Below are 24,485 nucleotides of genomic sequence, written 5' to 3' on the forward strand. Positions count from 1 at the left end.
TGTACAGAAAATGTGACTCAGAAAAAAAACCTGAGGGAATCTGATCATTAAGTCTCAAGATGCCTTAGGAAGACACAGTGATGTAGTTTTCAGGAGTGCAGAAGGTAACTAAGGAAACGAGCTATTCACCATTCTGCTACCTACAGGACAAGAAGTGTTCCTTGTTACAACTAATATCTGTCAAGTGAGACAAACTTTGTAAAGCATGGCTAAAGGACAGCAATGGATTGTTCACAGAAGCTAAACAAGAAATTAGATATTTATCAGAATATCATGTATCTGATTCTATCTTTAGGTGGAAAGAGATTAGGCTAATTCTTGACTTTTCCATCCCAGTGTTCTGATTGCCAATCCTGTACTTCTTTAATACCACAGCATAAAGAATATTTCAGGCAGAATACTGTAGTAGAACACCTACCACGAAATTATCTCTGGGATGAGACAAATAGTAAGTATTGCATAGTTGTAGCAGGAAGAGGAAGCCAAGGGAAGCTCTGTCCTAGGAAGATTTGCATTGACTTTAGCCTTGATTTGTTTTGGTACACTTCTGTCAGCTGAGCACAACTCCAGCATCTTTATTTTCTTCAGTAAAAGGTCATGCTGCAGTTACCAAGTTAACACAAGCTGGTATTCCGGTGCCTAAATGCTACTGTCCTAGCACCGCAGCCCAAGAACGCTATGGATGTAATTATGAGAAGCTAAAATATTATCTCAGAATTGGGTTTCCTAGAAAATCACAATTAGCTATTCAAGCCATACTTTGGAAACATTTAATTGTAAAGATAATGCATTTTGCTAACATCACAGCCAACTTCAAGTGTACTGCAGAAACTGCTTAATGCACAAATCTGACTTGTGCTCAATTACAGCACAGTTCATAGGAATTGCCAGCAACTTTATCACACTTGCATCCGTTAGTGAGCGGGGAGGACACAAAGTGCAAACATCCAGAGGAACAACTGAGTGTTTTTCTTACCTTATTCAACATTAGTACTAGGACACGTGATTTTGGGAAACACTGAATGCTTTCAACTCCCACTTGTTACTCAGAGAAGATCAGCTGCTTAAGGACTGGTGCCTCGTTTACTTGCAAACTACATCTCAAATCCAGCCTAAGTCAATTGTGCTTTTAAAGACGTAACCATTCGGCAATAAGATCATGACCACTATGAATAAGCTTCTAGTTCCCCAGGACTGAGGAAACAAGGAGTCACAGCACAAAACCCACCAGGTTGGATGGTAACAGTTCAACTACAGATTTTAATACTCATGAATACTCAACTCCACTTTTCTTTCCTTAAAATGACGCCCTCTAGGAGCTGAGTGAAGCAAACAAGATGCTGAGGAGCAAAGTTTACTAAGTTTTCCATATCCTACAGAATTTCTGTGTGAGAAATGTTAAACTGAACAGGAGTAAAAAAATTCATGAAACCTCCCTTTTCCCTCCACAAGCCCAACCAAAACAAGATTGTGAAAACACTTGCAACCTTTTATATTTTTATTGTGCAAGACTGTTATGTATTATGTTGTCCATAAGTAGTATAGCACACAGTAAGAGACAGACCCCCAAAAGTTTTCATATTCTAATCCAAACAGACAAGAAGTAGATAAAATAGTATTATCTTATTGCTTAGGTGGCAAACCACAGCAAGTGTCTTAGATCACACAAAACAAAGGCAGAAACCGAAAAATATTTTCCAAATCTGTATATTAAGTCCATCAAAAATACCATATGCTTTTGGCAGCTCTAAAAGAAATAAAAAACTATATTAGTTTGGGCTGTCAACTTAAAAATATTATTTTAAAATAAATTTTGATAAGTTTCCAATTCAGAAGAAATACAAGTGTGAAATTCAATCAAATAACACGTACAAAGGGAATAAACAAAAACCTTTTTCCTCCTTCAATATAAATTAATTGCCAGACCAGTTTGTCATAGATTACTCTTCTTTCTTTCATATAAGGATGCATATAAATTCATGAAGTTATTCTCAGCGGATGAAATTAAGTTGTCAAGATCATAATCAACTTCAAAGGTAGGTCTCTTTCCAAAAATTACAAGAGCAAGAAATACAGCAAAGTGTGCAGTAAGTCCCCATATCCTAAATGACATTTTATGTTCCTGGTCCTCGTATGTAAAGCAGTGCATCCTGCTTACGTAGCCAGATGAGGTCTTATATGGCAAGGTATTGTAATATAAGGGCTTGATAAAGTACTCCAGTGGCACGACAAAAACATCGCTCACTTCATCTGGATTAGGAGTGGCCTGGAATGTATCCTCTATAAATCCCACAACTGGTGTTACCAAGTGATTCATCTAAAAGGAAAAAGAAACAAAGAAAACCCAAACACTAAGTTTGTACCAAGTAAAGAATGTTATTTTAAAAAATATCAGATGTTACAAAATTAGTATAAGAAACTTCTGAAATACTCGTAACTGTAATACAATTCAGTCCCTCTAATGGCAAGATGCTTATATTTGATTTTAAATATGCTTTAATCAATTTTAAATTTTCTTTTTATATTTGTTAAACATGATTTTACTAATATTCTGTTCATCCTGTGCAATCATACAGCAGTTAAAAAGGTTTGTTAATGTGCTACAGAAATAAAAATCACACATGCTTTCTCACAAGTCTTCCTTATTTATTTTGGTGAGTTCTGATTTTAGTTCAAATTTTCCAAATCCCCTATGCTTTATATCTCTGTATTTATTTTCCTAGGATATAGAAATATTTTCCTATAGATACAGAAATATGATAAAAGTATATTTAGCTATAAAATACATACACTTTTTGGAACCACTCATTATATTACAGACATTTTTATTTTAGGTATAATCCCTTCTTCCACAGGGAGGCAAGATCTATTGAAACAGTAGCTTGCATAAAGAGGACACCAAAATTCTTTAGGATATGTTGCTATTTCTATTTATTTGCACCAACAAGGAAAAACGAAGAATCACTGTTCAATAGAAAGCAATAACAGCAAAACTCAACATTTGTGCTCTTTGATGCAAGTCTGGACAGACTCCATCCAAGTCAGAATCACTTGGAATGTACGTACAGAGAAAACAAAGTAGAGACTGACAGGTAAAATTTTTGTGGTCCAAAACCACGTGATCTTTTCTACTGACTGAGGCAATTTGCCGGAAAACACTGAAGAGAGTTACAAAAACTAACTTGATCCTTTTTATGTATATTCTCTGAACTATGTGGCTTTAATGTTATCTGTACAGAAATTATAATTTAAGAAGTTATAAATGCATTTTGCAATACAATTTTAAAACTAGTTCTTTTGGTTTTTAATGCGGGGACGATATTACTAACAGAAAGTGACTAACGTACAAAACCAAACAGTAGGCATATAATAAAAAGAAACTTCTCTGAAGAACAAAAGTCAAGTCTTTTGAAAAAATAACCCCTCTGCACAATGAGCAAACCGTTCCTATGTGGCACTGAATATTGGTTTTGAAATTGGCAGCCTGTTAATTTACAAACAGTGACTTATACTCCAAAGACACCTCTAGAAGCAAAGTCTCCTTGCTGGAGTTCCATACAGAACCACAGTCCGCATAACCTCTCCTTTCCACTTGAATTAACCCTGCTTTGATCAGGATATTGAACAAGAAAACTTCTGAGGTTACATCAGGCTGCTGAGGGACTTGTCTGGATGAGTTCTGCCTGTCTCCAAAGATGGAGATCATACAGCCTGTCAGGAAAATCTGTTCCAGTGTTTGGCTAACCTCACGGTGAAGAGTATTTTCCTTACATCTCATCAAAATCTCATTTGTTGCTGCTCGTGTCCATTGCCTCAAAAAGAGGCTCATATCACATTCTCTGTAACCACCCAGGAGGTACTAAAAGAGCACGACTACATGCCCTGCAAGCTCTCTCTTCTGCAGGCTGAGCAAACCCACTTCTCTCAGCCACTTCTTACGGCCCGTCTGCTCCAGCCCCTTCCTACCTTTGTGGCTCTCCGCTAAACTCGCCAGCGTGTCTGTAACTGACACAACGCACCAAACGCGGTATCACAAATACCCAGCACAGAGCAAGAATCTCTTCCCTCCGCTCTGCTGGCAACACAGGCTGTGAACTTCAACAAGCGGTGGTTATTTAAAGGTTTGAAAAGGTCATTATCAACCTTACAGAAGAAAAGAACCCAAGCTTATTTCCTAATGGTATGCTCAGTTTATTGCTTACTTTATCAATTCCAGGCACAAGCCTACAGATGACTTCCACCTTCTCTGGCTGGAGTCCCACTTCTTCTCTAGCTTCTCGGAGAGCAGTGTCAATTTCATCTTTATCAATTGCTTCGCTTTTACCTCCTGGAAAACACACTTCCCCTGGTGATCTTCTCAGCTGGAATTTAAAGGAGATTACTAGTAAATATAACAAGCTATACATTTCTTCTTGGATCCACACAGACACTTATATTGTGGAATCACTTTACATTTGATGCATTTTTCCAGTCAAATAAGCTGGAAATGGCCCTTAAGAGGTTTCTGCAGATCAGAAGAAATGTGCCTTATCAAGAGCTACACAAGAAAAAGTTCGGCCTACACCCAACTAATCCATAAACCCTCACTATCAGAAATACACATATCACTTGTGAAGCAGTGTGCAATTAATAACATACATTCCGCTTTAATACTCCAAACTTTGCATTTTTCATCATCTTGCATAAGAGACTGACAGATGAATCTAGACAGACAACCTGAATAGCGAGATTACTCAAGGTAAGAGCAAGAATTTCTGAAATACACATTTAAATAATGTCCCTTTAAGAACATTGTAGTTAGAGGCTTGTGCATCCAACATCAGTAAAAAGCCCATTTACAATCAGTTTATCAGCTACGTAACTGTAATTATTAGGGTCTTAAAATTCCTAAGCAAGTCCCCAAGAAACTTCAGTTTCATAATCTCTAAATACAGGCAGTTGATGGGGAGTGGGGGGGACAACAGGAGCCCGCGCAGCCCCGGGCCGGGCTGTGCGGGGCCGGCCCCGCCACCCACCTGCAGGGAGCGGACCGTGAGCAGCAGGTGCAGCGTCCCGCCGCGCACCAGCAGCGGCAGCAGCACGGAGGCTTTGGGCAGCGGCAAGCGCGAGAATTTGCCGCCGACATCGAACTCCCGCAGGCGCAGCCTGGCCCGCTCCTGTACGCGCGTCCTAGGAGCAAAGGGAAAGGAAGGAGCAAAGGGAAAGGCGCGCCGTGACGCCCGCAGGCAACGCGGCGGCGTTTTCGCCCAGCGCTGCACCGCTCACGGCGCCCGTGAGCTCGGCACGTGAGCACCCCCGGCCGGCAGGGGGCACTGCACACACCGCCGCCCCTACCGCAGGGCCCGGGGAGGTCTCTCCTCTCTGCCGCCTCCCTTCCGGGTTTTCCCCGCACCTGGCGGGGGCTGCGGGTGCCGCTGCGGGCGGGGCTGCAGCCACAAGCGGCGGAGGAAGGGCCGGGGCCGACGTTTACCTTTGCAGCTCGGCTTCCTGCTCCGCAGCCGCCATCCTGAGCACCCCCGGCCCGAGGGCGGATTTTCCCCGCCGCCCTCCCCCGTGACCGACGGCCGATGCGTCCAATCAACACGCGAGATCTCCCCGGGCTCCGCCTTCTGATTGGCGGCGGGCTGGCCACGCGGGGGGTGGGGGGGGCTGTCACGAGGCGGCTGCGCGCGGCGTTCCCGCTGCTGGGCACGTGTCTCGCGCTCCGGGGCGGGCGCTGAGGCGAAGGGCGGGGCGGGGCGGGGCGGGCCGCGGCAGCAGCCGCAGCAGCAGCAGCAGCAGCAGCAGCAGTAGGCACCCGGGGGAGGGCGGCACTCGCTGCCCACAGCCCTCCCTCCTTCCCTCCCTGCTGCCGGGAGAAGCAGCAACCCGCGGAGCGGTTTGCGGGCCGGGGCGGCGCTGGCTGCGGTGCGAGCCCGTCCCGCAGCGCTGGGTAAGGGCTCCCCTGGGCCGGGCACTGGCGGCCGCATCTCCCCGCTGTAAGGGGCGGCTGACGCGGCGGGGCGCAGCTCCTGAAAGCTGAAGGACATCGACAGAGCCCCCTGAACACAGGCCTAGCTCGGTGCTCTTAATGCACAACGGGAGAAAAATCCCCAAGGTCCCAGAGCTTTAGTCATATAGTACAGGTAGGAAGCCGAGGTGTCAGAGGCTGCCTCCGGCCTGCTGCCGTTCCTGGGCGGTAAAATCCAGCTTCCAGTTCTCTTCAGGGACGCTGAGGTAGCAGAAGTAATTTCCCGCTATAGTGGTTTATCATCCCATCTGAACAGCCGGTACTCTGTGGTACCTGCGTTTCACGTAGCATCACATTGCTGCAGTCAACACGTGAGCCCTCAAAAGGCAGGACACAACACCCCGAGTTACATGGAATGTGTAAGAACTACTCCGTGTAGTTACCTTCATGTTTACTTTTTATTTGTTTGGTTTTTTACATTGCGTTAAGCTAAAGAACCAAACGTGTTTTCCACGCAGTATGGACTTTGTACAGTTGACTTAATTAACCTCAAGTCCTTAAATGTTTCTTCAGCCTATTTGTATTGTAAAGTACATGTGTATGTATTTGCAAACACAAGCTCACCTGTAAAAATAAGTGCAGTTCATGTACAATGTGCATAATGTATTACTTCAAGTAATAAATTAAAACCAGAATGTAATTACGTACACATGTACATGTCTGAGCTGTGTCCCCTGCGATTCCAGCAGAATATAATACACATTTTGTGGCCAGTGTTCTGTTCAGGTTTCACTGAAGCTTGACACCTTTAAGCTGTTTTTCGTAATCTTTATCGGAAAACATATATTGAGTAGTAAATTTAGAAAATATTGTAGTTTTTCAGTGAAAAAAGCACAATTACTAGATTACTTATTGTTCATCCACACAGCTGTATGTGCCACTCAACTATTGTTCCAGAAGACTGTTGTCAGATCCTATATTTCTCTTTGGCTTTCTCTTTCAGAATGCAGATGTGCTAAAAAAAAAAAAAAAAAAAAGGTACAACTTTAGTCAATCTTTACCTTCAAAGAAAATGCAAAAAAAAAAATCAGTCTTAGTCCTAGCATTTTAAGGAAAACACACCAGAACAGTAGTCTTTGCGAGTTTGATTGCAAGTTTACTACATGCAGTAAAATTGAGATGTTAATATTGCTTCCAAGCTCATCTGTAATTTACAGATTTGTATATTCTGAAGAGGTCAGGTTTATTCAATTACTGTATCCTTCATATTGCTTTGCAACAGCATAAATCCAATATGTGTCTTTAACAGAACTTGTCTTATTAAAAAGACTTTCAAGTTAAAAACTTTCCCACTCAATCAGATTTAAGAAAGGACTTTTAAAAGCTAAGGAAGAAAAAAAAAAAGATCAGCTCATTCTATCAGGTTTGTTGTTTCCAAGTCTACTACTCAGTGCAGCCTAAGGAGACTGTAATGGAACAGAGGAAAAAAGATCTTGATGGAGATGTTATACAGTGTAGGAGAAACCTTCACATGCAGACATCCTAAAGAATTGGCTAGGAAAGAGCAACACAGGGTTTCACTAAGACAGACAAACATCAAAATAAAGCCAAATTACAAGTTACTTTATTGTCAGACAGGGCCAGCAGACTGTGTGCTGCCAGCCATCGTGGAGGATTCAGAATATCGTACAGCACGGCTGGGCCACCAGACTTGTGGAGCAGATTCATAAAAAGGTAAGGAATAAATGAATTCTTATGCATTTACATTGATTTATCAGCTTGACACATTAATAATGCTTTTGCCCTTTTAATGGAGGTTTTTAGTCAGATTTGAAGTTAATTGTTGAGAAGCTCCTCATGTAAGATAATATTCTTGGTGGTTACCTGTGGTAAGGGTCATATATGTAACAGTTGAGGTGCACATGTATGTACTTACGTTCAGATCTCTGAAGTATTCATTATAATCAAGAGCATATCCAACCACAAATTTATCTGGAATTTCAAAGCCTATATCTGTAACAAGATACGATTGTTTTTATACTTGGGGGCTGTAAATAGCTTTTAAGTACACCATTTGTATTCAACACATGCTTCAGCTCTTTGAGAGTAATACCTAACAAATACATCATCTTGCTTTCGAGGTACTTAGCATGCTGCTTAACAATCAGAGCTGCAAATTGATGACAATGGTTAGAATCTATACCATCCCCATCAGTTAGTAACACAATTAAAATAAGAGAATTATTTAAAACCTGCTTAGGAGGTAGTCCTGGGAGAGGGAGACAGGGAGTGAGATTTTACTTGTGTGAAAGTAGATGCACTGTAACTCAGTAGGGATTTTCAGTCTGAAAACAAGGCAAATTTAATGCAGAGTCAAAACAAATACCTTTTAGGGTTAAAGCCAAACAATACGAAGTTAAGGTTCGATTCTGTTTCTGGTATCTGGTAACAAATAGCCAAACCTGCACTCAGACTGGTGGTCTCGAGGTTTCAGCATGGTATAGCTGGTCATCAGCTTACATTTTTTAATGTATTTTCTCACCATTTCTCTTGGCCTTACTGAAATATACATGCCAGTTTTCAGACTTAGTACATGAAGTGAAGCTATGAGATCATATTTTGGACAACCAGAAAAGCTCAATACTTACAGTCTGGTCTGTAACCTGGACTTTGACCTGTCCTTTTAACAAGCAGGCTGTAAGGCAGAGCAGAGAAGGTTATGTTTTTTTGAAATATGTCTTGCTCTAAGCTGCATACTTCTCCTGCCCCTCCCCATAAGCTTCTACAATCATGCAGTTAAATTAAAACAAGGAGATTATTGTGACAGAAAGGAGCAGTGTTCAGCCTTATAATTGAAGAAGCAGCAAAGGCTCTGAACTGGGTTCATTCTGAAGGTCCAAATTATTTCACTGTTTTACATTTAGTTCTCTTCAGTCTGTATCCCAAATCATTATCTTTTCACGTAGCAATGTATCCACAAACTAGAACAGCGTGGACAAGTAAGCAAGTTCAAGTGTCGTGTAAAGATTTTAGCGGGGAGGGAGGGAGAAAAGGACGAGCTGTGCAATGGCACTACAATTTCTTCCACAAAGCGATATCCATTCTTGCTTTTCCTGTGCATTTCTGAAGAAACCAAGAAGCTCCTGGACAGTCACCAGGAGGAACATAACTGGTGTTTTCTTAAATCATCGTGATTACTTGACAGAGATAGGAATATTCCCCAAAAGACCATTTTACGGGCCAACAAAAAGCAGATCTAGAATGCCACTTGAAGTCATCTGTGCTGACAAACTGTTAGATTCTGAAAACCTGTATGACTCAGGATATTAAGAAAAATTTGGAGTGTTGTCATTCTAGTATTGAGGCAACTGAGAAGGTGTTAGGAAACCTATGGAAAGAGCTGAATTTCCTTCATACATAAGGAGGTAAGAAACAGGGAATCCAGACTTGATGGACTATGCAAAGAGAGCTAGGGAGCCTTTTTATTCATTTTAACAATGAAGGTGGTAGTGCATATGTAAGTTTCCCAGTTTAATAAATACTCAGTTTTTCACCAGCTGGATGAGGGTTGCTTCCTGCTTTTACTTCCTCTTCCCCAAAACTTCAAACCAAACAAAAACAAACACCCACCAGCATACACTGACTATTCACCTAAATGATTTTGCTATACCTTCTCATTACAATACATTAGTAAGTGGCCATATTGTTATACCTTACAACTTTTACCATCTTTGGTTCATTGTTGTTTAGTTTTGAAAGTAGCGCTTTCATTGTTCTACCAGTCTCAATAATGTCCTGAAAGAGATAATAAATTATCCTCTGAGTCTGAAAGAAAAAACAGACTGTCAGTGGATTAATTTAAAGTATAAAACCACCAGTCAGCAATCCTGGCAGCACAGTAAAATAATTAATCTTTTTATATGCAATGTGTATTAACTTGCAAAAGGGGGAGAAAAAAGTCCATGTTGTTCCCTCCCTCCACACTCCAATCTTTACTTACCTCTACTACTAACACATTCTGGAAAAGGTCATGTAGGGAGAAAAAGAAAAGAAAATATTTACATGGCAACGTTCAGTGAATTATACAGCCTGGAAAAGTTTGCACTACAAACATGAGTTACAAGTAAGTTGCAATTGATTTTCAAAGGAGCTTGTCACCTAACTACTTACATTATTTTAGTGCTTTCTGAAGAGTCCTTCTGTAAGAATTTATGGAAGCATAAAATACTGCGAGAAAGCCACATATGTCAGGTTTTATATATTATTCTATGTATAGGAATAGCATTCTAGAACCATACTGCATGAGTCAGTTTAAGATGGTTCATTTCTGGGGGCTGTGTGATAAAATGTGGAGTAGGATCTTTAGAAGCATTCCGTTTCCACTGAGATCAGTAGGAATTACTCACTGTTTCAAAGCATAGCATTTTAAATCAGTATGAAGTGGCTGTGAATATGTAGTATCAAAATCTTAATAAAGCTGGACTTCCTGGAAGATACATAAGAACTGTTCTTTCCCCTTAAAAGCTGAAGATGCTAATTCATACCTTCCCATTTAGTGTAGACAGTTCCTCACCAACAATACTGATTTTTTCTGTGGATGTATCGTTCTAGAATGAGAAAGAAGAGGGAAGTCACGTAAAACATGCTCAGAAGTGTTATCTTGTGTGTGTATGAATGGTGTGCTGCTTTTGCTTTTTGTCTGTCAAATGACACAATTTTACACAGCCCTCCTTCAATAAAATAGTTTTTAAGTAGCTGAAAGCAAGAGGAGAGAGTGAAGTAGCAGTGCAGACAGATGTTTGCATGGAACAAGAGTATATCCATATTCATGGAACAGACACCATTGCTTTCAGCTATTTTTGCTACTAGAGATTTGATTTAGAACTCCATTAAAAATTTATAGGATATTGTAAACTGTTGTATTTAGTATGGGGTAAATATTGATCAGTGCACAGAGCTCTAGCCTTCAAAGAGGGGAGAAGATGAAACAGAAAAATATAGCACAAGTAATTGCTTTACAGTATTTGTCTCAGGCCAACTATGATTGTTTCAGGCAAGAGATACCTGTTTCCCAACACATAGATTATGAAAAAAATCTCTCCAATATTATCTATAGGAATAAAACAAAATAATGTGGAGAGAGACAATGAGCAAGTCTCTGATGCTAAGCTCCTCTCCATACTCCCTCCCACCAAAGGGTGCCGTGGTAAAGACAGTAAAACCTGCGTGGAAGCTTTGGGCTAGAGAGGAGGACATTGGAGACTTGACCCTGGCTTTTTCAGGTGTCCTGCTATATGTTAATTTCAGTGAATATGCAATATCCATCTGATCATTGGGGCAGATTGGTAAATCAGTTGCTTTTCAGTATGTAATAAATTGAGTTGCTTTGAACAGGATATATGCATAAACTCAGTTTTTGTGGAGTTTTCATGTAAGCTGCCAGTATTCAAAATATCGATCTATGAGGAAAGTCAGTTTCCCAAAGAAAAGGAAGTTGCTTACGCAGCAGCTTTTTATCCTAACAAAATCCACAGTAATAGGCACAGATTTATCACCATTTTGATTTAGTGCTTTTATATGGTCCAGCAAATCAGCAAAGAATTTATAGCCTCCTTTAAGGACACAGAGTGCAACAATGTGGTGGCTTCCCATATCTTGCATGATATCTCTAGCCAAACGTTCTGTCCTGGAAAGAAAAAACAAACAAACAAAACAAAACAAACTACAAATGCTGTAAAGCGTTTTCTATATCATATTTGTTTTTCCACGTATTAAGCAATTTTCAAGTTAAAATTCTGGTCTTGCTGTTAGGTTTTTATAACCAGCAAATTATGAGCATATTAAGACATAGGAAAGTTAGATATTTGCAGTTCACAAGATGATGCCTACTCCACTTGACATACTGTTGATTTAATCTAGATATTTAAACAATGCAGGGTAGGAAAGTTTGAAGATATTTGAAATAGCATGGAAACTTAGCTGAGGTTGGGAGGAATCCTCTCCATAAATCTCGTCTTGTATAAAACTCCAGAACAGAAGTGTTACAGCTGCAGAGTTTCTATGTTTCTTATGGGCTAAGCGGGTTAGGGCCTCAGTCTTTTCATTTGGCGGGAAATGGTTAATTGGCATTACTATCACTGCTCTTTGTTGTTTACCCTCATACCTGTCCAGGATGAGTCCATGAGGAATGAAAACTCTTTCTAAATCTTCTTCATAATGCTTAGGAATACAAAATAGATTTTTGTTGTAGCCACTTTCTTCATCTCTTATCTGCAAGTGAAAGGGAAATAGCTCTAATAGTAAAGACAGAGCCATGCAGGAAAAAACCTTCCAGTCTCTGACAATGCAGAGAAAGACTCCTCTCCCCATCCCCCCAATAATGTGTCAAAATAAAAATATGTCTGAGAGTTTTTGAACTTTCCAATAGAAAATTCCATCTGTCTCATGATTCAGGAGCTAGTGTGCTTGTCAGAGATGCAAACGGATAGATAACTACTTTGCCCCAGTCATTATAAGAGAAATTTTCATCCATCAAGTCATTAAAAAACCCAAACCAACAACAAAACTCCTTCTTCTATTCTCCATTTCCCCTTCTGCAGAGCACAATACCTTGCTTGTATGGTAGACAAGCAAAAATTAAAATCGAAGGCAAGTAGATTGGGATCACGGCTTTATCTCCAGTCAGCAGGTGACTTCAGGGTGCTGCGCTACCTTGACCATTGTTTCCAAGACTGTTTGCCCTGCTAGCAGATTGCTCCAAACAGACCTGTGGTTTTGGATTCCACCACCGTTCAAGACTATAATGAATGCTTTGGTCTTTGTTCATTTATGAAGTGGTGGTACAAAAGAGTCAAGAAAAAAATATGAGGTAGAAGCAGTTGTGAATAAGAGGGCTAATATGTAAGTGTTAGAGATAAATTAAGGAAAAACTCCAATTAATTAGGTTTTGTAACATCTAATATTGCCCTTTTATTGTTAAAAAGTACAGAATTGATTGAAAGCCCAATTCAAGGCTGTCTTAAAGCCTCACTAGTGCAAAACAGGTTAACTGCACACTTGTCGTATTCAAGAGAACTCAATACAGTGGCTTGCTAATGGACAGCACAGAGCTATGAACTAGGCAGTGATAGCATAAAGTATTGCTAACAAACAAGTTAACACCTGCAAACTCTTTAGACAGATGAATTGTTTTTAATTCTCCTTTTTTGGTGTGGGAGAGATGAATACTTAGGAAAAAAGGAAAAACGCACTGTAGGAAACAGGAGTAGGTTATTACTTTCAAAACTCATAGCAGACAAAAAAAAAGAGAGATAACCAATTACTGCCGTTTATTTTAAATTTACCATAAATAGTCGACTTCATTTAAAGATAAAACTACAGAGACAGGTGTTAACAAGAATTTCAAATAACAGGTTATCATAGTATAAGGCGACATATATAGAATCTGATCCTGCCTGAACTGTATTCTGCAAGTACTCAAAATCGAGAGGCCTTGATGTTCCAAGTTAGACTTACAGAATAGCCTTGCAGTTGAGCACTGTTTATGGTGCCAGCACTACTATTTTGGCTGGTTCGGTTACTATTTTCTTTGTGGCTGAAGTCAGTGAAGTGAAAGCTTAGGTGAAGAATTGTTTTTAAATTCAGTTTGTTTGTGCTTTATTAATCTTGGCAGAGATACTGGGAGTTACCCTGGTATCAGCTGTAGATCAGGCTAGACAGTAGCATCCATGAGCAGATTGAATGCAGTGCAGAACTGCTTATTGTTGTTTGAGTGTTATATTAACTGAGTTGGCCAGTTTGAAATGGGCTCATTTCTGCCTGTGTGAGGTTGCTAGTGGTGACAGACAGAACACACATGCAGGGTATGGGATACTGTCAACAAGAAGCACTGACAATAGAGTATAATTAGAAGCATTGGTCAAATTCAAAAGAGTGTTTATTTGAGACTACTGGAACACAGAAGCTTGATTTTCATTTGGAGTACGGAAAAAGCACCTTTAAGGATAGTCACTGAAATGGTAAACAATTTTAAAAGTGCCTTTTTTAAAATCCAAATCCCCATCTCTATTGCACTCTGCATAACTGCAGCTTAAACACAATGACTACACTACCTGCAATTTGAGCAATTTTTCTTTTGCCCTATCGTGATAGTCATTGCCATATTTAATGGGCTTCAGCCTTAAAATTTGCTTTTGCAGTTATAAATTGGGCTTTCGTCAGCACAGCGAGTTCAAGTTCAGCCTTGCTGCCAATGAATTTACCTCCCTGCTGCATTTGATGGGAGGCATCACAACCGGTTCAGTGCGAGTGAGGGATATGCTTTGTCGGTGTTAGTGTAACTATTGAATCGAGCTAATCTTGAAGCATAAGGTGTTCATAGTGATTACTGCTTATAGCTACTGCAGCGGAGCAGTTTAGTACCTTCTATCTGGTTAACAACTATGCTCATTGAGACTTCTGTGCAAACAGCGCCTGCTACATTAATATCTTTTTTTGTTACTATGTGAGAAGCATTTTTTAAGGTCTGCTGAAAGGTTCATGAACACAACCTTAAGGATTGCATCAGTTTGAGCACCACATCACCATAGCAACATGCTGCATGTACCTTACAGGCTCATAAAAGCATTCGTATTGTGGCACATGCTAAATAATATAGCAGCATCCCATTATAATAAAGCAATCTACTAAACTATCACACAAAGTCATTAAATTTTTAAATCATGAGCTTATAACTTGAGGAATTATTTGTTTAATTTAGATTCAGTCTCATCTGTTGCTCATTTACTGATGTAGGTTTCTGAGTTTAAGGGGGAAAAAACAAGAAAATTAACTACGACAATTTTGTATAATAAAGAGATTCATAAATAAGTATCGTTTCATTAGCACAGAATGAAAGAATATTAATATAATTATATTAAAGTCAAATAAATCATGCCGTAAGTTTACAAAATATTGAGTCTATTAAGATGGCTCTGTTCTGAAAGCCAGTTTTTCTCCTGAGTAAATGTAAGAAACAAGGCCTTTCATTAGTCAGTATTTCTAATGTTCTACTATTTTTGCTGAAGCTAACCTCTTTCCCCACACCCAAAGCTCCCTTCAATTCTATAACCAAAGATAAGTGCATTGTGCTTTCTTACCTGCAGTCCGTAAGCCATAATCTTACTTTGAATTATGCTATCAGAGAATGAGTTGGTTATTACTGCAGTTTGTCTTGCTCTATTTTCATCTTGCAGTCAGATCATGACCTGCTTCTGAAAGGTCACAATTGCCATCCTTCCTACAGGAAGAATTACTTCCTTCTACTAATGCATTGACATCACAATCCCAGATTCTTACTTAATTGGATTAACCAGAAATAAAATAGACATGAGCCCTGCTGCAACCAATCAGAGTAAAGATACGGGGAACGAGGGAGATGCAAAAAGGAAGCTCATGAATCAAATTAGTGGGAAGGACTAGGTAGGGTAGTGGTTTTTTAATTGAAAACACCAATCAGATATTTGGTTGTAGCAGATGGTGATTCAGTGGTAGATGTGTAGAAGGTATTTTTATGTTTGCACATCCATCGTTGTGTTTTTAAAATTCTTGAGCTAATTTGATGTCAAAAAATCAGTATTTGAATAAACAAAGCCATATTTTTAGAGATAATTTGAAGCAGAGGTCTGCAGCTGTTGAGACATGGGGAACCTTGTCTGACATTCTTCGAGGTCATAAAATGAGGAGGTGATAGTTCCAGTAACATGCTTCATATCATTTCAAATCAAATCATGCTGACATTTGTTGTAATCTGATTACTTTAGTGTACCAAACTGCACTATTATCTGGGATTAACATGAAAATCTTAGATTTCCAAAAATTAATCCTACTAACGAAATGAGCTAAAGCCAGCCTGCATGCAACATGTTACAGAATGTTCTTACCAGCTTGGGTACATTTTAGTAATTCACCTAGTTCAGTGTTTTCTTGGAGAGAGAGCACATTAATGAAGGAAAGTTTTTCTCATTTCTTTGTAGACTTAGAGATGCTCTTCAGATCGTTGCTGATAACACTTGGGATAATGCAGAAATGCTCTTCCAAGTAGATTAATGGCATATCCATAACTTTCAGTGACAGGTTAAATAGCAGTACTATTTGGGAACTATTAATGCCTTGAGGCTACTTGGCCCCTATTTTATGCAGCTAACAGTACCTTCCTTTGATGAATTCCCTGTCATACCTTACATGTGTGTGCTCCCTATCTTGGGAAGAGCCTTGCTTTTCTAGTTCCTGGTGTAAATCACTCCTTTCTAGCTGGTAGTAACTTGTGTTCAAAAACCTGGAGAATTTCCTCCACAAAATCCTCCTTTGAAAGGAAGGATTAACAAATACTGTATATGTAAACGGTGATGACTATTGCTTGAGCAGAGATACTCTCCTTATTCTCAGGTTCCAAAATGAAGGTGGACAGCAGCACTGCTGAGGAGTTCATGCAAACCTATGTTGTCTTTATAAGCACTCGTGGAGAAAAGTGAGAGAAAGAGAAGGAGGAGAGTCCCAGACTAGTTTGTGTGTTTGCCCTCTCCTGAGCTTTTCAGCCCAGTGTGATGTATCTGCCTGGAGAGGATGTTGTTGCTCTAGAGAGCCCCAAGAGGATGATGCCATGAGAGAATGCTCAGTGCTGCATTATCGTTCATACCGATTGCCTGTGTATCACACCTTCAGCTTTATATGACTAGGTCTAGGATTTAAATATTTTTTTTTCTAATTATTTACAGGAGAAAAAGACATGTAAGTTTTGCATTTGTTTGCTCATTCTCCTGTAGTTTTCCACATCTAAACAGAATTTAGTGTAATTTAGCTAAAATCAACAGTATGGGTGAAATGACTTGCTTTAAACCTTTTTCTAATTAAGGGGCTGATTATTGTCACTATCTCAGTTTACAATTTCCAGTAGTATAACTGACCACAGTTACTGAAATTGCAGTGAAGAAATAAATATTATGTGCATATCTGATATGATCTCTAGCACTCAACTTAGCTCTGCCTTTTTTTAAAATGCTTTGTTCTCTATATTATGTAATTTTTTGCATGCTTAATCTTGATTAAGCTTGATGCGGATCACACATACTAGGAAGCCCTCTCTCTGAACAGGGCTTCTTAAAATATTCTCAAGTGCAATATGCATGCTTTGGTTCTGTCTATTAGAAGACCATCTCTGTTCCATAAATTACTTTTATAAATCCATGAAGTCTTTACATGAGTAAGGTTTGATTCCACATTACTCACATCTTTAAGAATTATACGCTGGACCTCGCAAATCTTTGTGTCTCGTTTAGGCACGATACTGTTTAATCTGATTTGAACTGGACCCACTTCTAAAGTCCTGTTTAATTCTGTTTCATAAAAGCATTGCAGAAAATCCCTCTCACTGACTTTATTTCTCAGTTTTTGCAGTGTTGGGAGTATTGTCTGAGCTACAAATGAGCGGTGACTTTTTGACTAGAGCCCGTGTTTAGAAAGAGCAGAAGAATTTCATTCATAAGGGGTGCATGCATATATATGCATGTATTATATAGTTGTATTATTATTAAATTTTCTTAACAAGTACTGATTTCTCTTTAGAGAAACTGACAACAAAAGAGACTGTTGTGACATTGCTTTGTGATGTGGGCGTCTGTTTGGGTGGAATGAGATTCCTCTATTTGAACTGGGGAAATAGGTGTATTCCACAAAAATCCTCAGTGGTGAAAATGGCAGTCAGGCTACCATATGGCCTCCAACATTTTAAGGAAAGGATTAATGAGAAATAGTCAGGTCAACAGCCCATGTGGGGAAAAAAGTACATTTTGGAATTCTGGGAGACTTGGAATAGAAAAGTTTAGTGTTGGGAAAAATATACACTGTCATTAAACTTTAAGCTGGTTCAGGAAGCCTCTGCTTACTCTATCTGAAACTCAGAAAATGACTTCCCAGATCATATTTGTTTGAATGAATTTAGGATTCCCAGTGAATTCCACAGAACCATAATACTCACCACATACCACTATCACCTGGCAAGTACTTGAAAATCCAATAAAGGTGTTAGTGGTCTCAATTAGTAGTGGGCTGAGATTTGCATTGTGGAAGTTACTGCGACAATGAATGTTTTTATTGTCAAATTCTGAAGAATGAAAAAATCACAGGTGAAAGGTTCATGCTAAGACAGCCCTTTGTCATTGCTGAATAAAGAAAATAGAATGTAGCCAGTTGGCATCTTTAGATGGTTTCTCGGTTGTAAATTGCACGATCATACTCCCATAGGAAAGAACAAAAAAGATTAAGTGTGTATATATTTGTTTGATATAGGAGCCCCAAGTTCTTCTTTTCAAAGTTAAATGTTTCGAGTAAACCAGTGCACCAAGCAAGTCGGGTGTCAATCGGTTGCCCTTGTCTAAATAACAGGAGACTGAAAGAGCCAGTACGTGTAACCCCTACAAACAGACCGGAGATTCATTAGCTCAGCACTGGTAGCTTGGTAGAACAGCAGCCAGTCAATACAGAACAACATGCTCTTTGTCCTTTTATCTATTCCCTCAACTGCTGCATCAGTAATTAGATTTTCAGGACATGATTTTGCTGTTTACATACCTGTTTACATACCTAAGTTTGTTAAACAGTTTTACATTGTATTATAGTTTGAAGTAGCTGGTCTTGAGACCGCTGCAATAATTTTAAAGGTCCTCAAGAAACATTGTATAGGTACTTATTAAGTCCTGTCAGGCATTTCTTTTTAATTATTTTGAGCCAGAATACAAATACATGATATTGGATGTTTCGTCCAACTTTTCCATTAAATTACTGAAAAATCTTACAAATGAAACGTCGGAGAAAGTGTCCACTAGAGGGAAGTCTCTACCATGGAAGAAAATACTGCCAAAGGGGAAGAAAAACCTACATTTTATTAAGCAAACTTTCTAGACTAAGGAGCTCTGTGTTCAATTAATAAGTATACCGATAACTCACCGAAATGCAAATACAACCAGGTAATTTAAAACAGGCATCTTAAATATTTAGGTCAGTTCTAAACTTGTATAATTGTGGATTCCAGGAAAACTGCTCTGATTTGCATCGCTGAAGAGTTCACCCATGGACTCCCCTATTCCAAGCGGCTGGTAAAGCTGTAAAAGAAAACTGAGCACTTGTATTCAGTGGCTGATGTGCTATTCGGAAACCTGATTAATACCCTTTGAAATGGCTCAATTTCAGTAATTTGAAGTCCATCCTAAGTCTATTATTTTGTTTGTCATTTTAAAGTGTCAGATAAGACCAGCTGTTTAATTGGTTTGCTAAAAAGCTGTTTGGAAAACCACACTGCACATCCCATGGTAGACAGTGCATGTTTACAATTAGAAATTAGAAACAATTGCACAATTTTAAGTCTTTATCATATCTACTCCTGTAGATCGTGTAGCTCTTTGACATGGAAGTTTTCATTAGTATGAACTTTCATACACATACCTTCCTTGGCTATTTTCTGTCTGTCTGAATATGAGATTTTTATTCTTTTACTGAAACAGAAAAGTGATCTAAGTCTTGACCAATAACGGATATTTAGAAATTCTATGCTTGAGAAGGTCTTCTGCTTTTATAACTCCTCTAATACCCCCAACATCTAGCAAACACAGACTGATTGATGGTAGAACTTGAAGAAAACACCCCTGTAAAAGGTGACTCAGATTTAAGTTTGAGTAATTCTTGAAAATACCCTGTCACGAACTCCTGAATAGACAAATGACAAATTCTGCAGACTAGAACATTCTGATTGCTGACCTGGAAGAAATGTACAATATTTATTAACAAAGTTGTTCTGGCCATAACATAAACGGTGGCGTGACTATGTGAAGGAAACTATTATATACCTTTTGCTACATTTGTTTTGTAGGTAGGAAAAATGTTTCAGTCTCCTGGTCTGTCTTTATTAGAAAGTCATTTTGAGAGAGTATCTGGTTAGGACTGGAGCAGTAGAGCAGAGAGACAAGGAGTCAGGACTTCTGGATTTTATTCACAGTTCTGACACACAGTTTATTTGCTGTACAACAGTGGCCAATTTATTTTCCTGACTGCCCCTGTTGTACCTCTGACCTTCCTACGCGCCTGCTTTCCTCCCGTTGCCTCCTGTAACCAGCTGACCTTAGTTTTCTGAGCCCTCTCTCCTGTGGGCTACTCATGTCATTGTTACTTTTGGGAAGATGCCATTTAAGAAACACTGTTGCTGTCATTAGCTAGTGGTCGAATTAATGATTTGAAAAAAGATTGCGGTCTGTTTACTTGAATGTTAAAATAGTGTTGTTAAGGTTTAATATGTCAGTGAGCAAACACAAGTTGCTCCATAACTGCCATAGTGTTCAGTGTGTCTGATCAAGCTCCCCCCAGCCCCAGCCCCCGGATGAATTGTTGTACCTAGGGAGCGATGGGTGGTCCAGGAAGCACTCTGCTCGCTCTTGGGGAGCTGGACTCATCTCCACTGCAGAGATGTTTAATAAAAATATTTGTTGAACAATGGCTTTATCTGAGTATGTGATCACAGCTGTTTTATTTTAGCAGTGTAACAGCAATAACAATTAAATCCATATTCCTCCCTGGATATTTATTTTCCTGAATTCATTCTTAGTGCAGTGAAAGAATTTGATGTGAATTGCTGAGTTAAAATAGAACTGCATGTAGTGGATTTCAGATTGCTTGTATTACCTTTGTAAGATTTTTCTATTACTTGAGACCTTAAAACAATATAAAAATGCATGCCACAGCAAGCCCATATTTTAAAATATTCTGAAATTCTTCCGTCTAGTTTTTTCTAACCACTGTTTTTAATTGTGACAATGTTCTGTTCTGCAAAGCCATGTTTTACTATTCGAAAAGCTAAGTGCCATCTTCCCATAATAGCATGTAAGAAATATGGACTATGCATTTTGGTAAAGTAAAAAAATGCTTTTTTAACATACCATGCAATTACTGCATTCAAATAACGATAGCTCATCTCTAAATCTCAGTTTTATAAAGCCAACTATTTCAGTGTTGCCAATGCCTTTTGTTGAGATGTTGAATAATGAAGATGACACTTTTGTATGAGCTCACTTAGAAAGATTTTATTGCTGTTACTTGAGTTTACTTATAGGCAATTCCAGTGGCTGGCAGCTTGCAGTGAAAACCACTGCTAGAGTGTGTTAGTTGTGCAGGCTTGCCCGCAATCTAAAAAGGAAATTCAGTGCTGGTCAGTACAGTTTGATAAGACAATGGAAGGAAAAAAGAGAAAGCTTCTCTTACTGGTTCTCAGGTTTTCAGTTCCTTCCTCAGATCGCCATCAAAGTACTCCAGTTACTGCCTGTTGAATCTGATGGCATAGATGACTCTTTGGAATCTGTTTACATAGCTAAGCATCTGAATTCCACAGGGGGCCTGCACCATTGTAAAGTCAGTAAATTCTAGTAAAGATGTTCATAGAATCATAGAACAGCCCAGGTTGCAAGGGACCTCAGAAGGTCATCTGGTGCATCCTTTCGTGGGAAAGGGAGCCCAGATGACATAATCTAGCACCCCATCCAATTGCATCTTGAAAACCTCCAGTGATGGGGACTTCACTAAGTCACTGGGAAAGATTATTCTAGTGATTGATTTTTCTCAATGCAAAAAATTTATTTTTTAGATCAGGATGAAACCTCTCCCAGTGCAACTTGTATTTGTTGCCCCTTGTCTTCTCCATGTGGCACTTTGTGAAGACGGAGCCGCTGTCCTCTCTGGAACTGCCCTTAAGTATTAGAATACTGTGAATGAGATTCCCCCGAGCCTTCTCTTGTGCAGGGAGAAAAGACCTTGACTCCTTAAGTCTGTCTTCACAGGGCAAATTCTCCAGCCCTTTGATCATCTTCATGGCCCTCCTTTGAACCCTCTCCACTATGTTATGATAGACCTGTCTCATACTGCTGAAAACGTGGTCTTTTTCCACTTCCAGCACTCAGATTTCATGCCTTCACTCTCCTTGCAAGTTTCTTTCCTCTTATTCTAGTAATGAACTTCCCTTGTCCTAATATCCTGTCACCTTATTTACTGAACTCGTTTCCACCTAGTTCTTGCATATCACAAGTGGTACTATTATGGCTTTTTCCATTGTAAAAGCATAATCTCATTCTTTTCATCAGCTACCTTCTTTCTATTCTCCCATCACACATCACCTCCAATTTCCCTCCGTTCACTGAGTTACCTTCATGGGAAATGTTAGGGCTCTCTTCTTAAGTGTGTGCTCATGGCAGCTTTTGACCGGTTAATGTCTTCCTCCTTGAACACTTGTCCTTATTTTGCCTTTGATTTCATTATCTCCTTCCACTCAACAATTTCCAATCTCTTCTAACATATTTTATTTTCTCTCACATTTTCTTTTATGAGGGAAAGCTATAACACAAAAATAAGCAAGATCTACTTTCAATATAATTCACTTTTATTGCCATTAGAGATAATAAAAATCCTTCTTTAATTGAAATGAATGGATTATGCCCTCAGTGCACATCACACAGTGTTTATATAATTTAATATATTACTTTTAATTTTTTTTTTATTTGGTGCTGTGATGGATGGTGTGAATTATTGGATTGTTTTGCTTATTGTATTCACTTATTTCTATTGGAGGCCTCTGCAGCAAAAGCCTCCAGAGATTCAGAGTAGTTCACCACTTTTCTGTCCTAATTCAGGTAATTGCTTTTTCTTCAGTCTTATACAGCCTATATCCCCAGTGAGCAGATTTTATGTATATTTAATACATGTATTTTGCCAGCCTAAAAACTAAACATCACTTGTTCATGACACTTGACAGCTGTTACTGAAACAAGACAGGAAGCTGGAAAGATGTTATGCTGGAGGCTTCTTATGTTTAGTTTTGAATTATTCTCAAGTAAATCCTTCAGTGTTAATAAAGTAATTTTGATTTCTTCTGAAGCCTCCTTAGGGAATTTTTTTTAAAAGCAGTAATTCTGAAAAAAGATGAGTTGTCAGCACTGATATTTCTCAAACTGAATTATTTCACTTTCAAAAATCTTTTGCTACTGTTTAGAAAGGGTGCAAGAAAATAATCACCATTGTAAGAAGTGTCTTCAGCTCTGTTTTCCTTTGATCTCGTCATTCTAACCTAGTGCAAGGCCAAGTCTTGTTTATGTAAATTGTATAAAGTGTTACAGATTAAATCTTCTGTCATACAAAGTCATATATAAAATATTGATTTATTCTATGCAAAACCATGCATTTTACATAGGACCAAATCTGGAATATTTGCTAGAAGCCATCTCATTGGAATCAGATAGGTTTTTAAGATATTTAAGCAAATTAGATATATGTAACTCTCAGCATTTGTGAAGATACTGGCCTTCCACTGACAGGCAGTTTCTGTTCCCAAGTCATTATGCCTCAAATTTTCAGGCCTAGGCATTCGAGTTACTTGTATGTCACCCTCACTCTGACCAGAATTTGGAAATTGAATATGTAGCTTAGTGACTTGACAGAAATTAGTGGGATGTATAAACGATTTTTGATGACACACATTGTTTCATGGTTTCCTTATGCTATTATAATGGCTTTGATCTGTGAGAAAAGTAATAAAACCAGAATCTAAATTGTTGAAAATGAATGCATATCTACTGTAGTTAATCTACATCTACTTTAAGAGGTGCATTCACTGATAGTTAAACCTATGCCATAGTCTGTTTAAAAAGTGGAATTTATGTTATCTAAATTTTAACCCTCAAATAATACTAATATTTAAAATGTAATAGTTAAGGCTTGTGCTTATTTATGTCAAATTGTTTTGTTTGAAAGAGATTGATAAAATCCAAATCTTTCATTTATAAATAGTCTTGTTTAATATAAAGCTGTTTAACCAGTTTTGACATATTGCTGGATTGACACTGCTCTTATGTACCCCCAACTCCATGAAATTAATTTCCTATTCATTCTCATAATGACATTGAGTGTGTTACTCAGTAAGAACAAGTTAGATTTGTTTTCGACTCTCCTATAAGCACCTTGGCTTGGAGCAGGAAGCTTGTATGTCATCAAAAGGATCTTCCAAGCCTATCAATAAGGAAAAGCCGTGCAAGTTTTTATGGCACGGTGGACACAGCAACTGGTTTTTGCTTCATTCAGCTGTTCACAAGAGTATGTCATAATGAAGCTAAAAAACATGGCTGAATATTACCAAAGGCAAACAGCATACGTTCTTCACTCCTTAGCTAGTGTTTTTATTTTATTTGAGTGTATGCCAAAACTGACATAAAACTGTTAACTAAGAGGGAGCCATCCTATGTAACATTGTGTGTCGCCCTCATGTGATGTGGCAACTTATTCTTCTTTTTGCTTTGTTGCTGTTAACATGTATTTGAGAAAGTGCCAGCCAGCACTGGCTGAAAAAAAAAAAAAGATGACTTTGTAAAAGATAATGATGCAGTGGTAATCAAGAAAAAACAGAATGTAAGAGTGTGGGCTCAGATGCTGGCCGAAGATCACTCAGTCTAGCCACAAATCTAAACATGCACCA

At 38.9% G+C, this 24,485-nt stretch overlaps 2 protein-coding genes across 2 annotated transcripts; both read right to left on the bottom strand.

Annotated features, from left to right (window-relative positions):
* Positions 1 to 1,485: 1,485 nt before the first annotated feature.
* On the bottom strand, positions 1,486 to 5,565 carry NUDT7 (nudix hydrolase 7). Its single transcript, XM_065641068.1, has 4 exons — positions 5,471 to 5,565; positions 5,016 to 5,169; positions 4,203 to 4,361; positions 1,486 to 2,317 (listed from the first exon to the last, which is right to left on the bottom strand). The coding sequence occupies exons 1-4, from the start codon at positions 5,503 to 5,505 to the stop codon at positions 1,934 to 1,936; spliced, it is 732 nt and encodes a 243-aa protein (XP_065497140.1). The 5' UTR covers positions 5,506 to 5,565; the 3' UTR covers positions 1,486 to 1,933.
* A 1,352-nt stretch (positions 5,566 to 6,917) lies between these two features.
* Positions 6,918 to 15,105, bottom strand: LOC135992041 (hypoxanthine-guanine phosphoribosyltransferase-like). The gene is made up of 9 exons (XM_065640971.1): positions 15,088 to 15,105; positions 12,114 to 12,220; positions 11,453 to 11,636; positions 10,495 to 10,557; positions 9,951 to 9,968; positions 9,663 to 9,745; positions 8,599 to 8,645; positions 7,887 to 7,963; positions 6,918 to 6,965 (listed from the first exon to the last, which is right to left on the bottom strand). Exons 1-9 carry the CDS (start codon positions 15,103 to 15,105, stop codon positions 6,918 to 6,920), a joined length of 645 nt encoding a protein of 214 aa, XP_065497043.1.
* Between the last annotated feature and the right edge of the window lie 9,380 nt (positions 15,106 to 24,485).

This window comes from Caloenas nicobarica, chromosome 9, assembly GCF_036013445.1.
Source record: "Caloenas nicobarica isolate bCalNic1 chromosome 9, bCalNic1.hap1, whole genome shotgun sequence".
Taxonomy (NCBI): domain Eukaryota; kingdom Metazoa; phylum Chordata; class Aves; order Columbiformes; family Columbidae; genus Caloenas; species Caloenas nicobarica.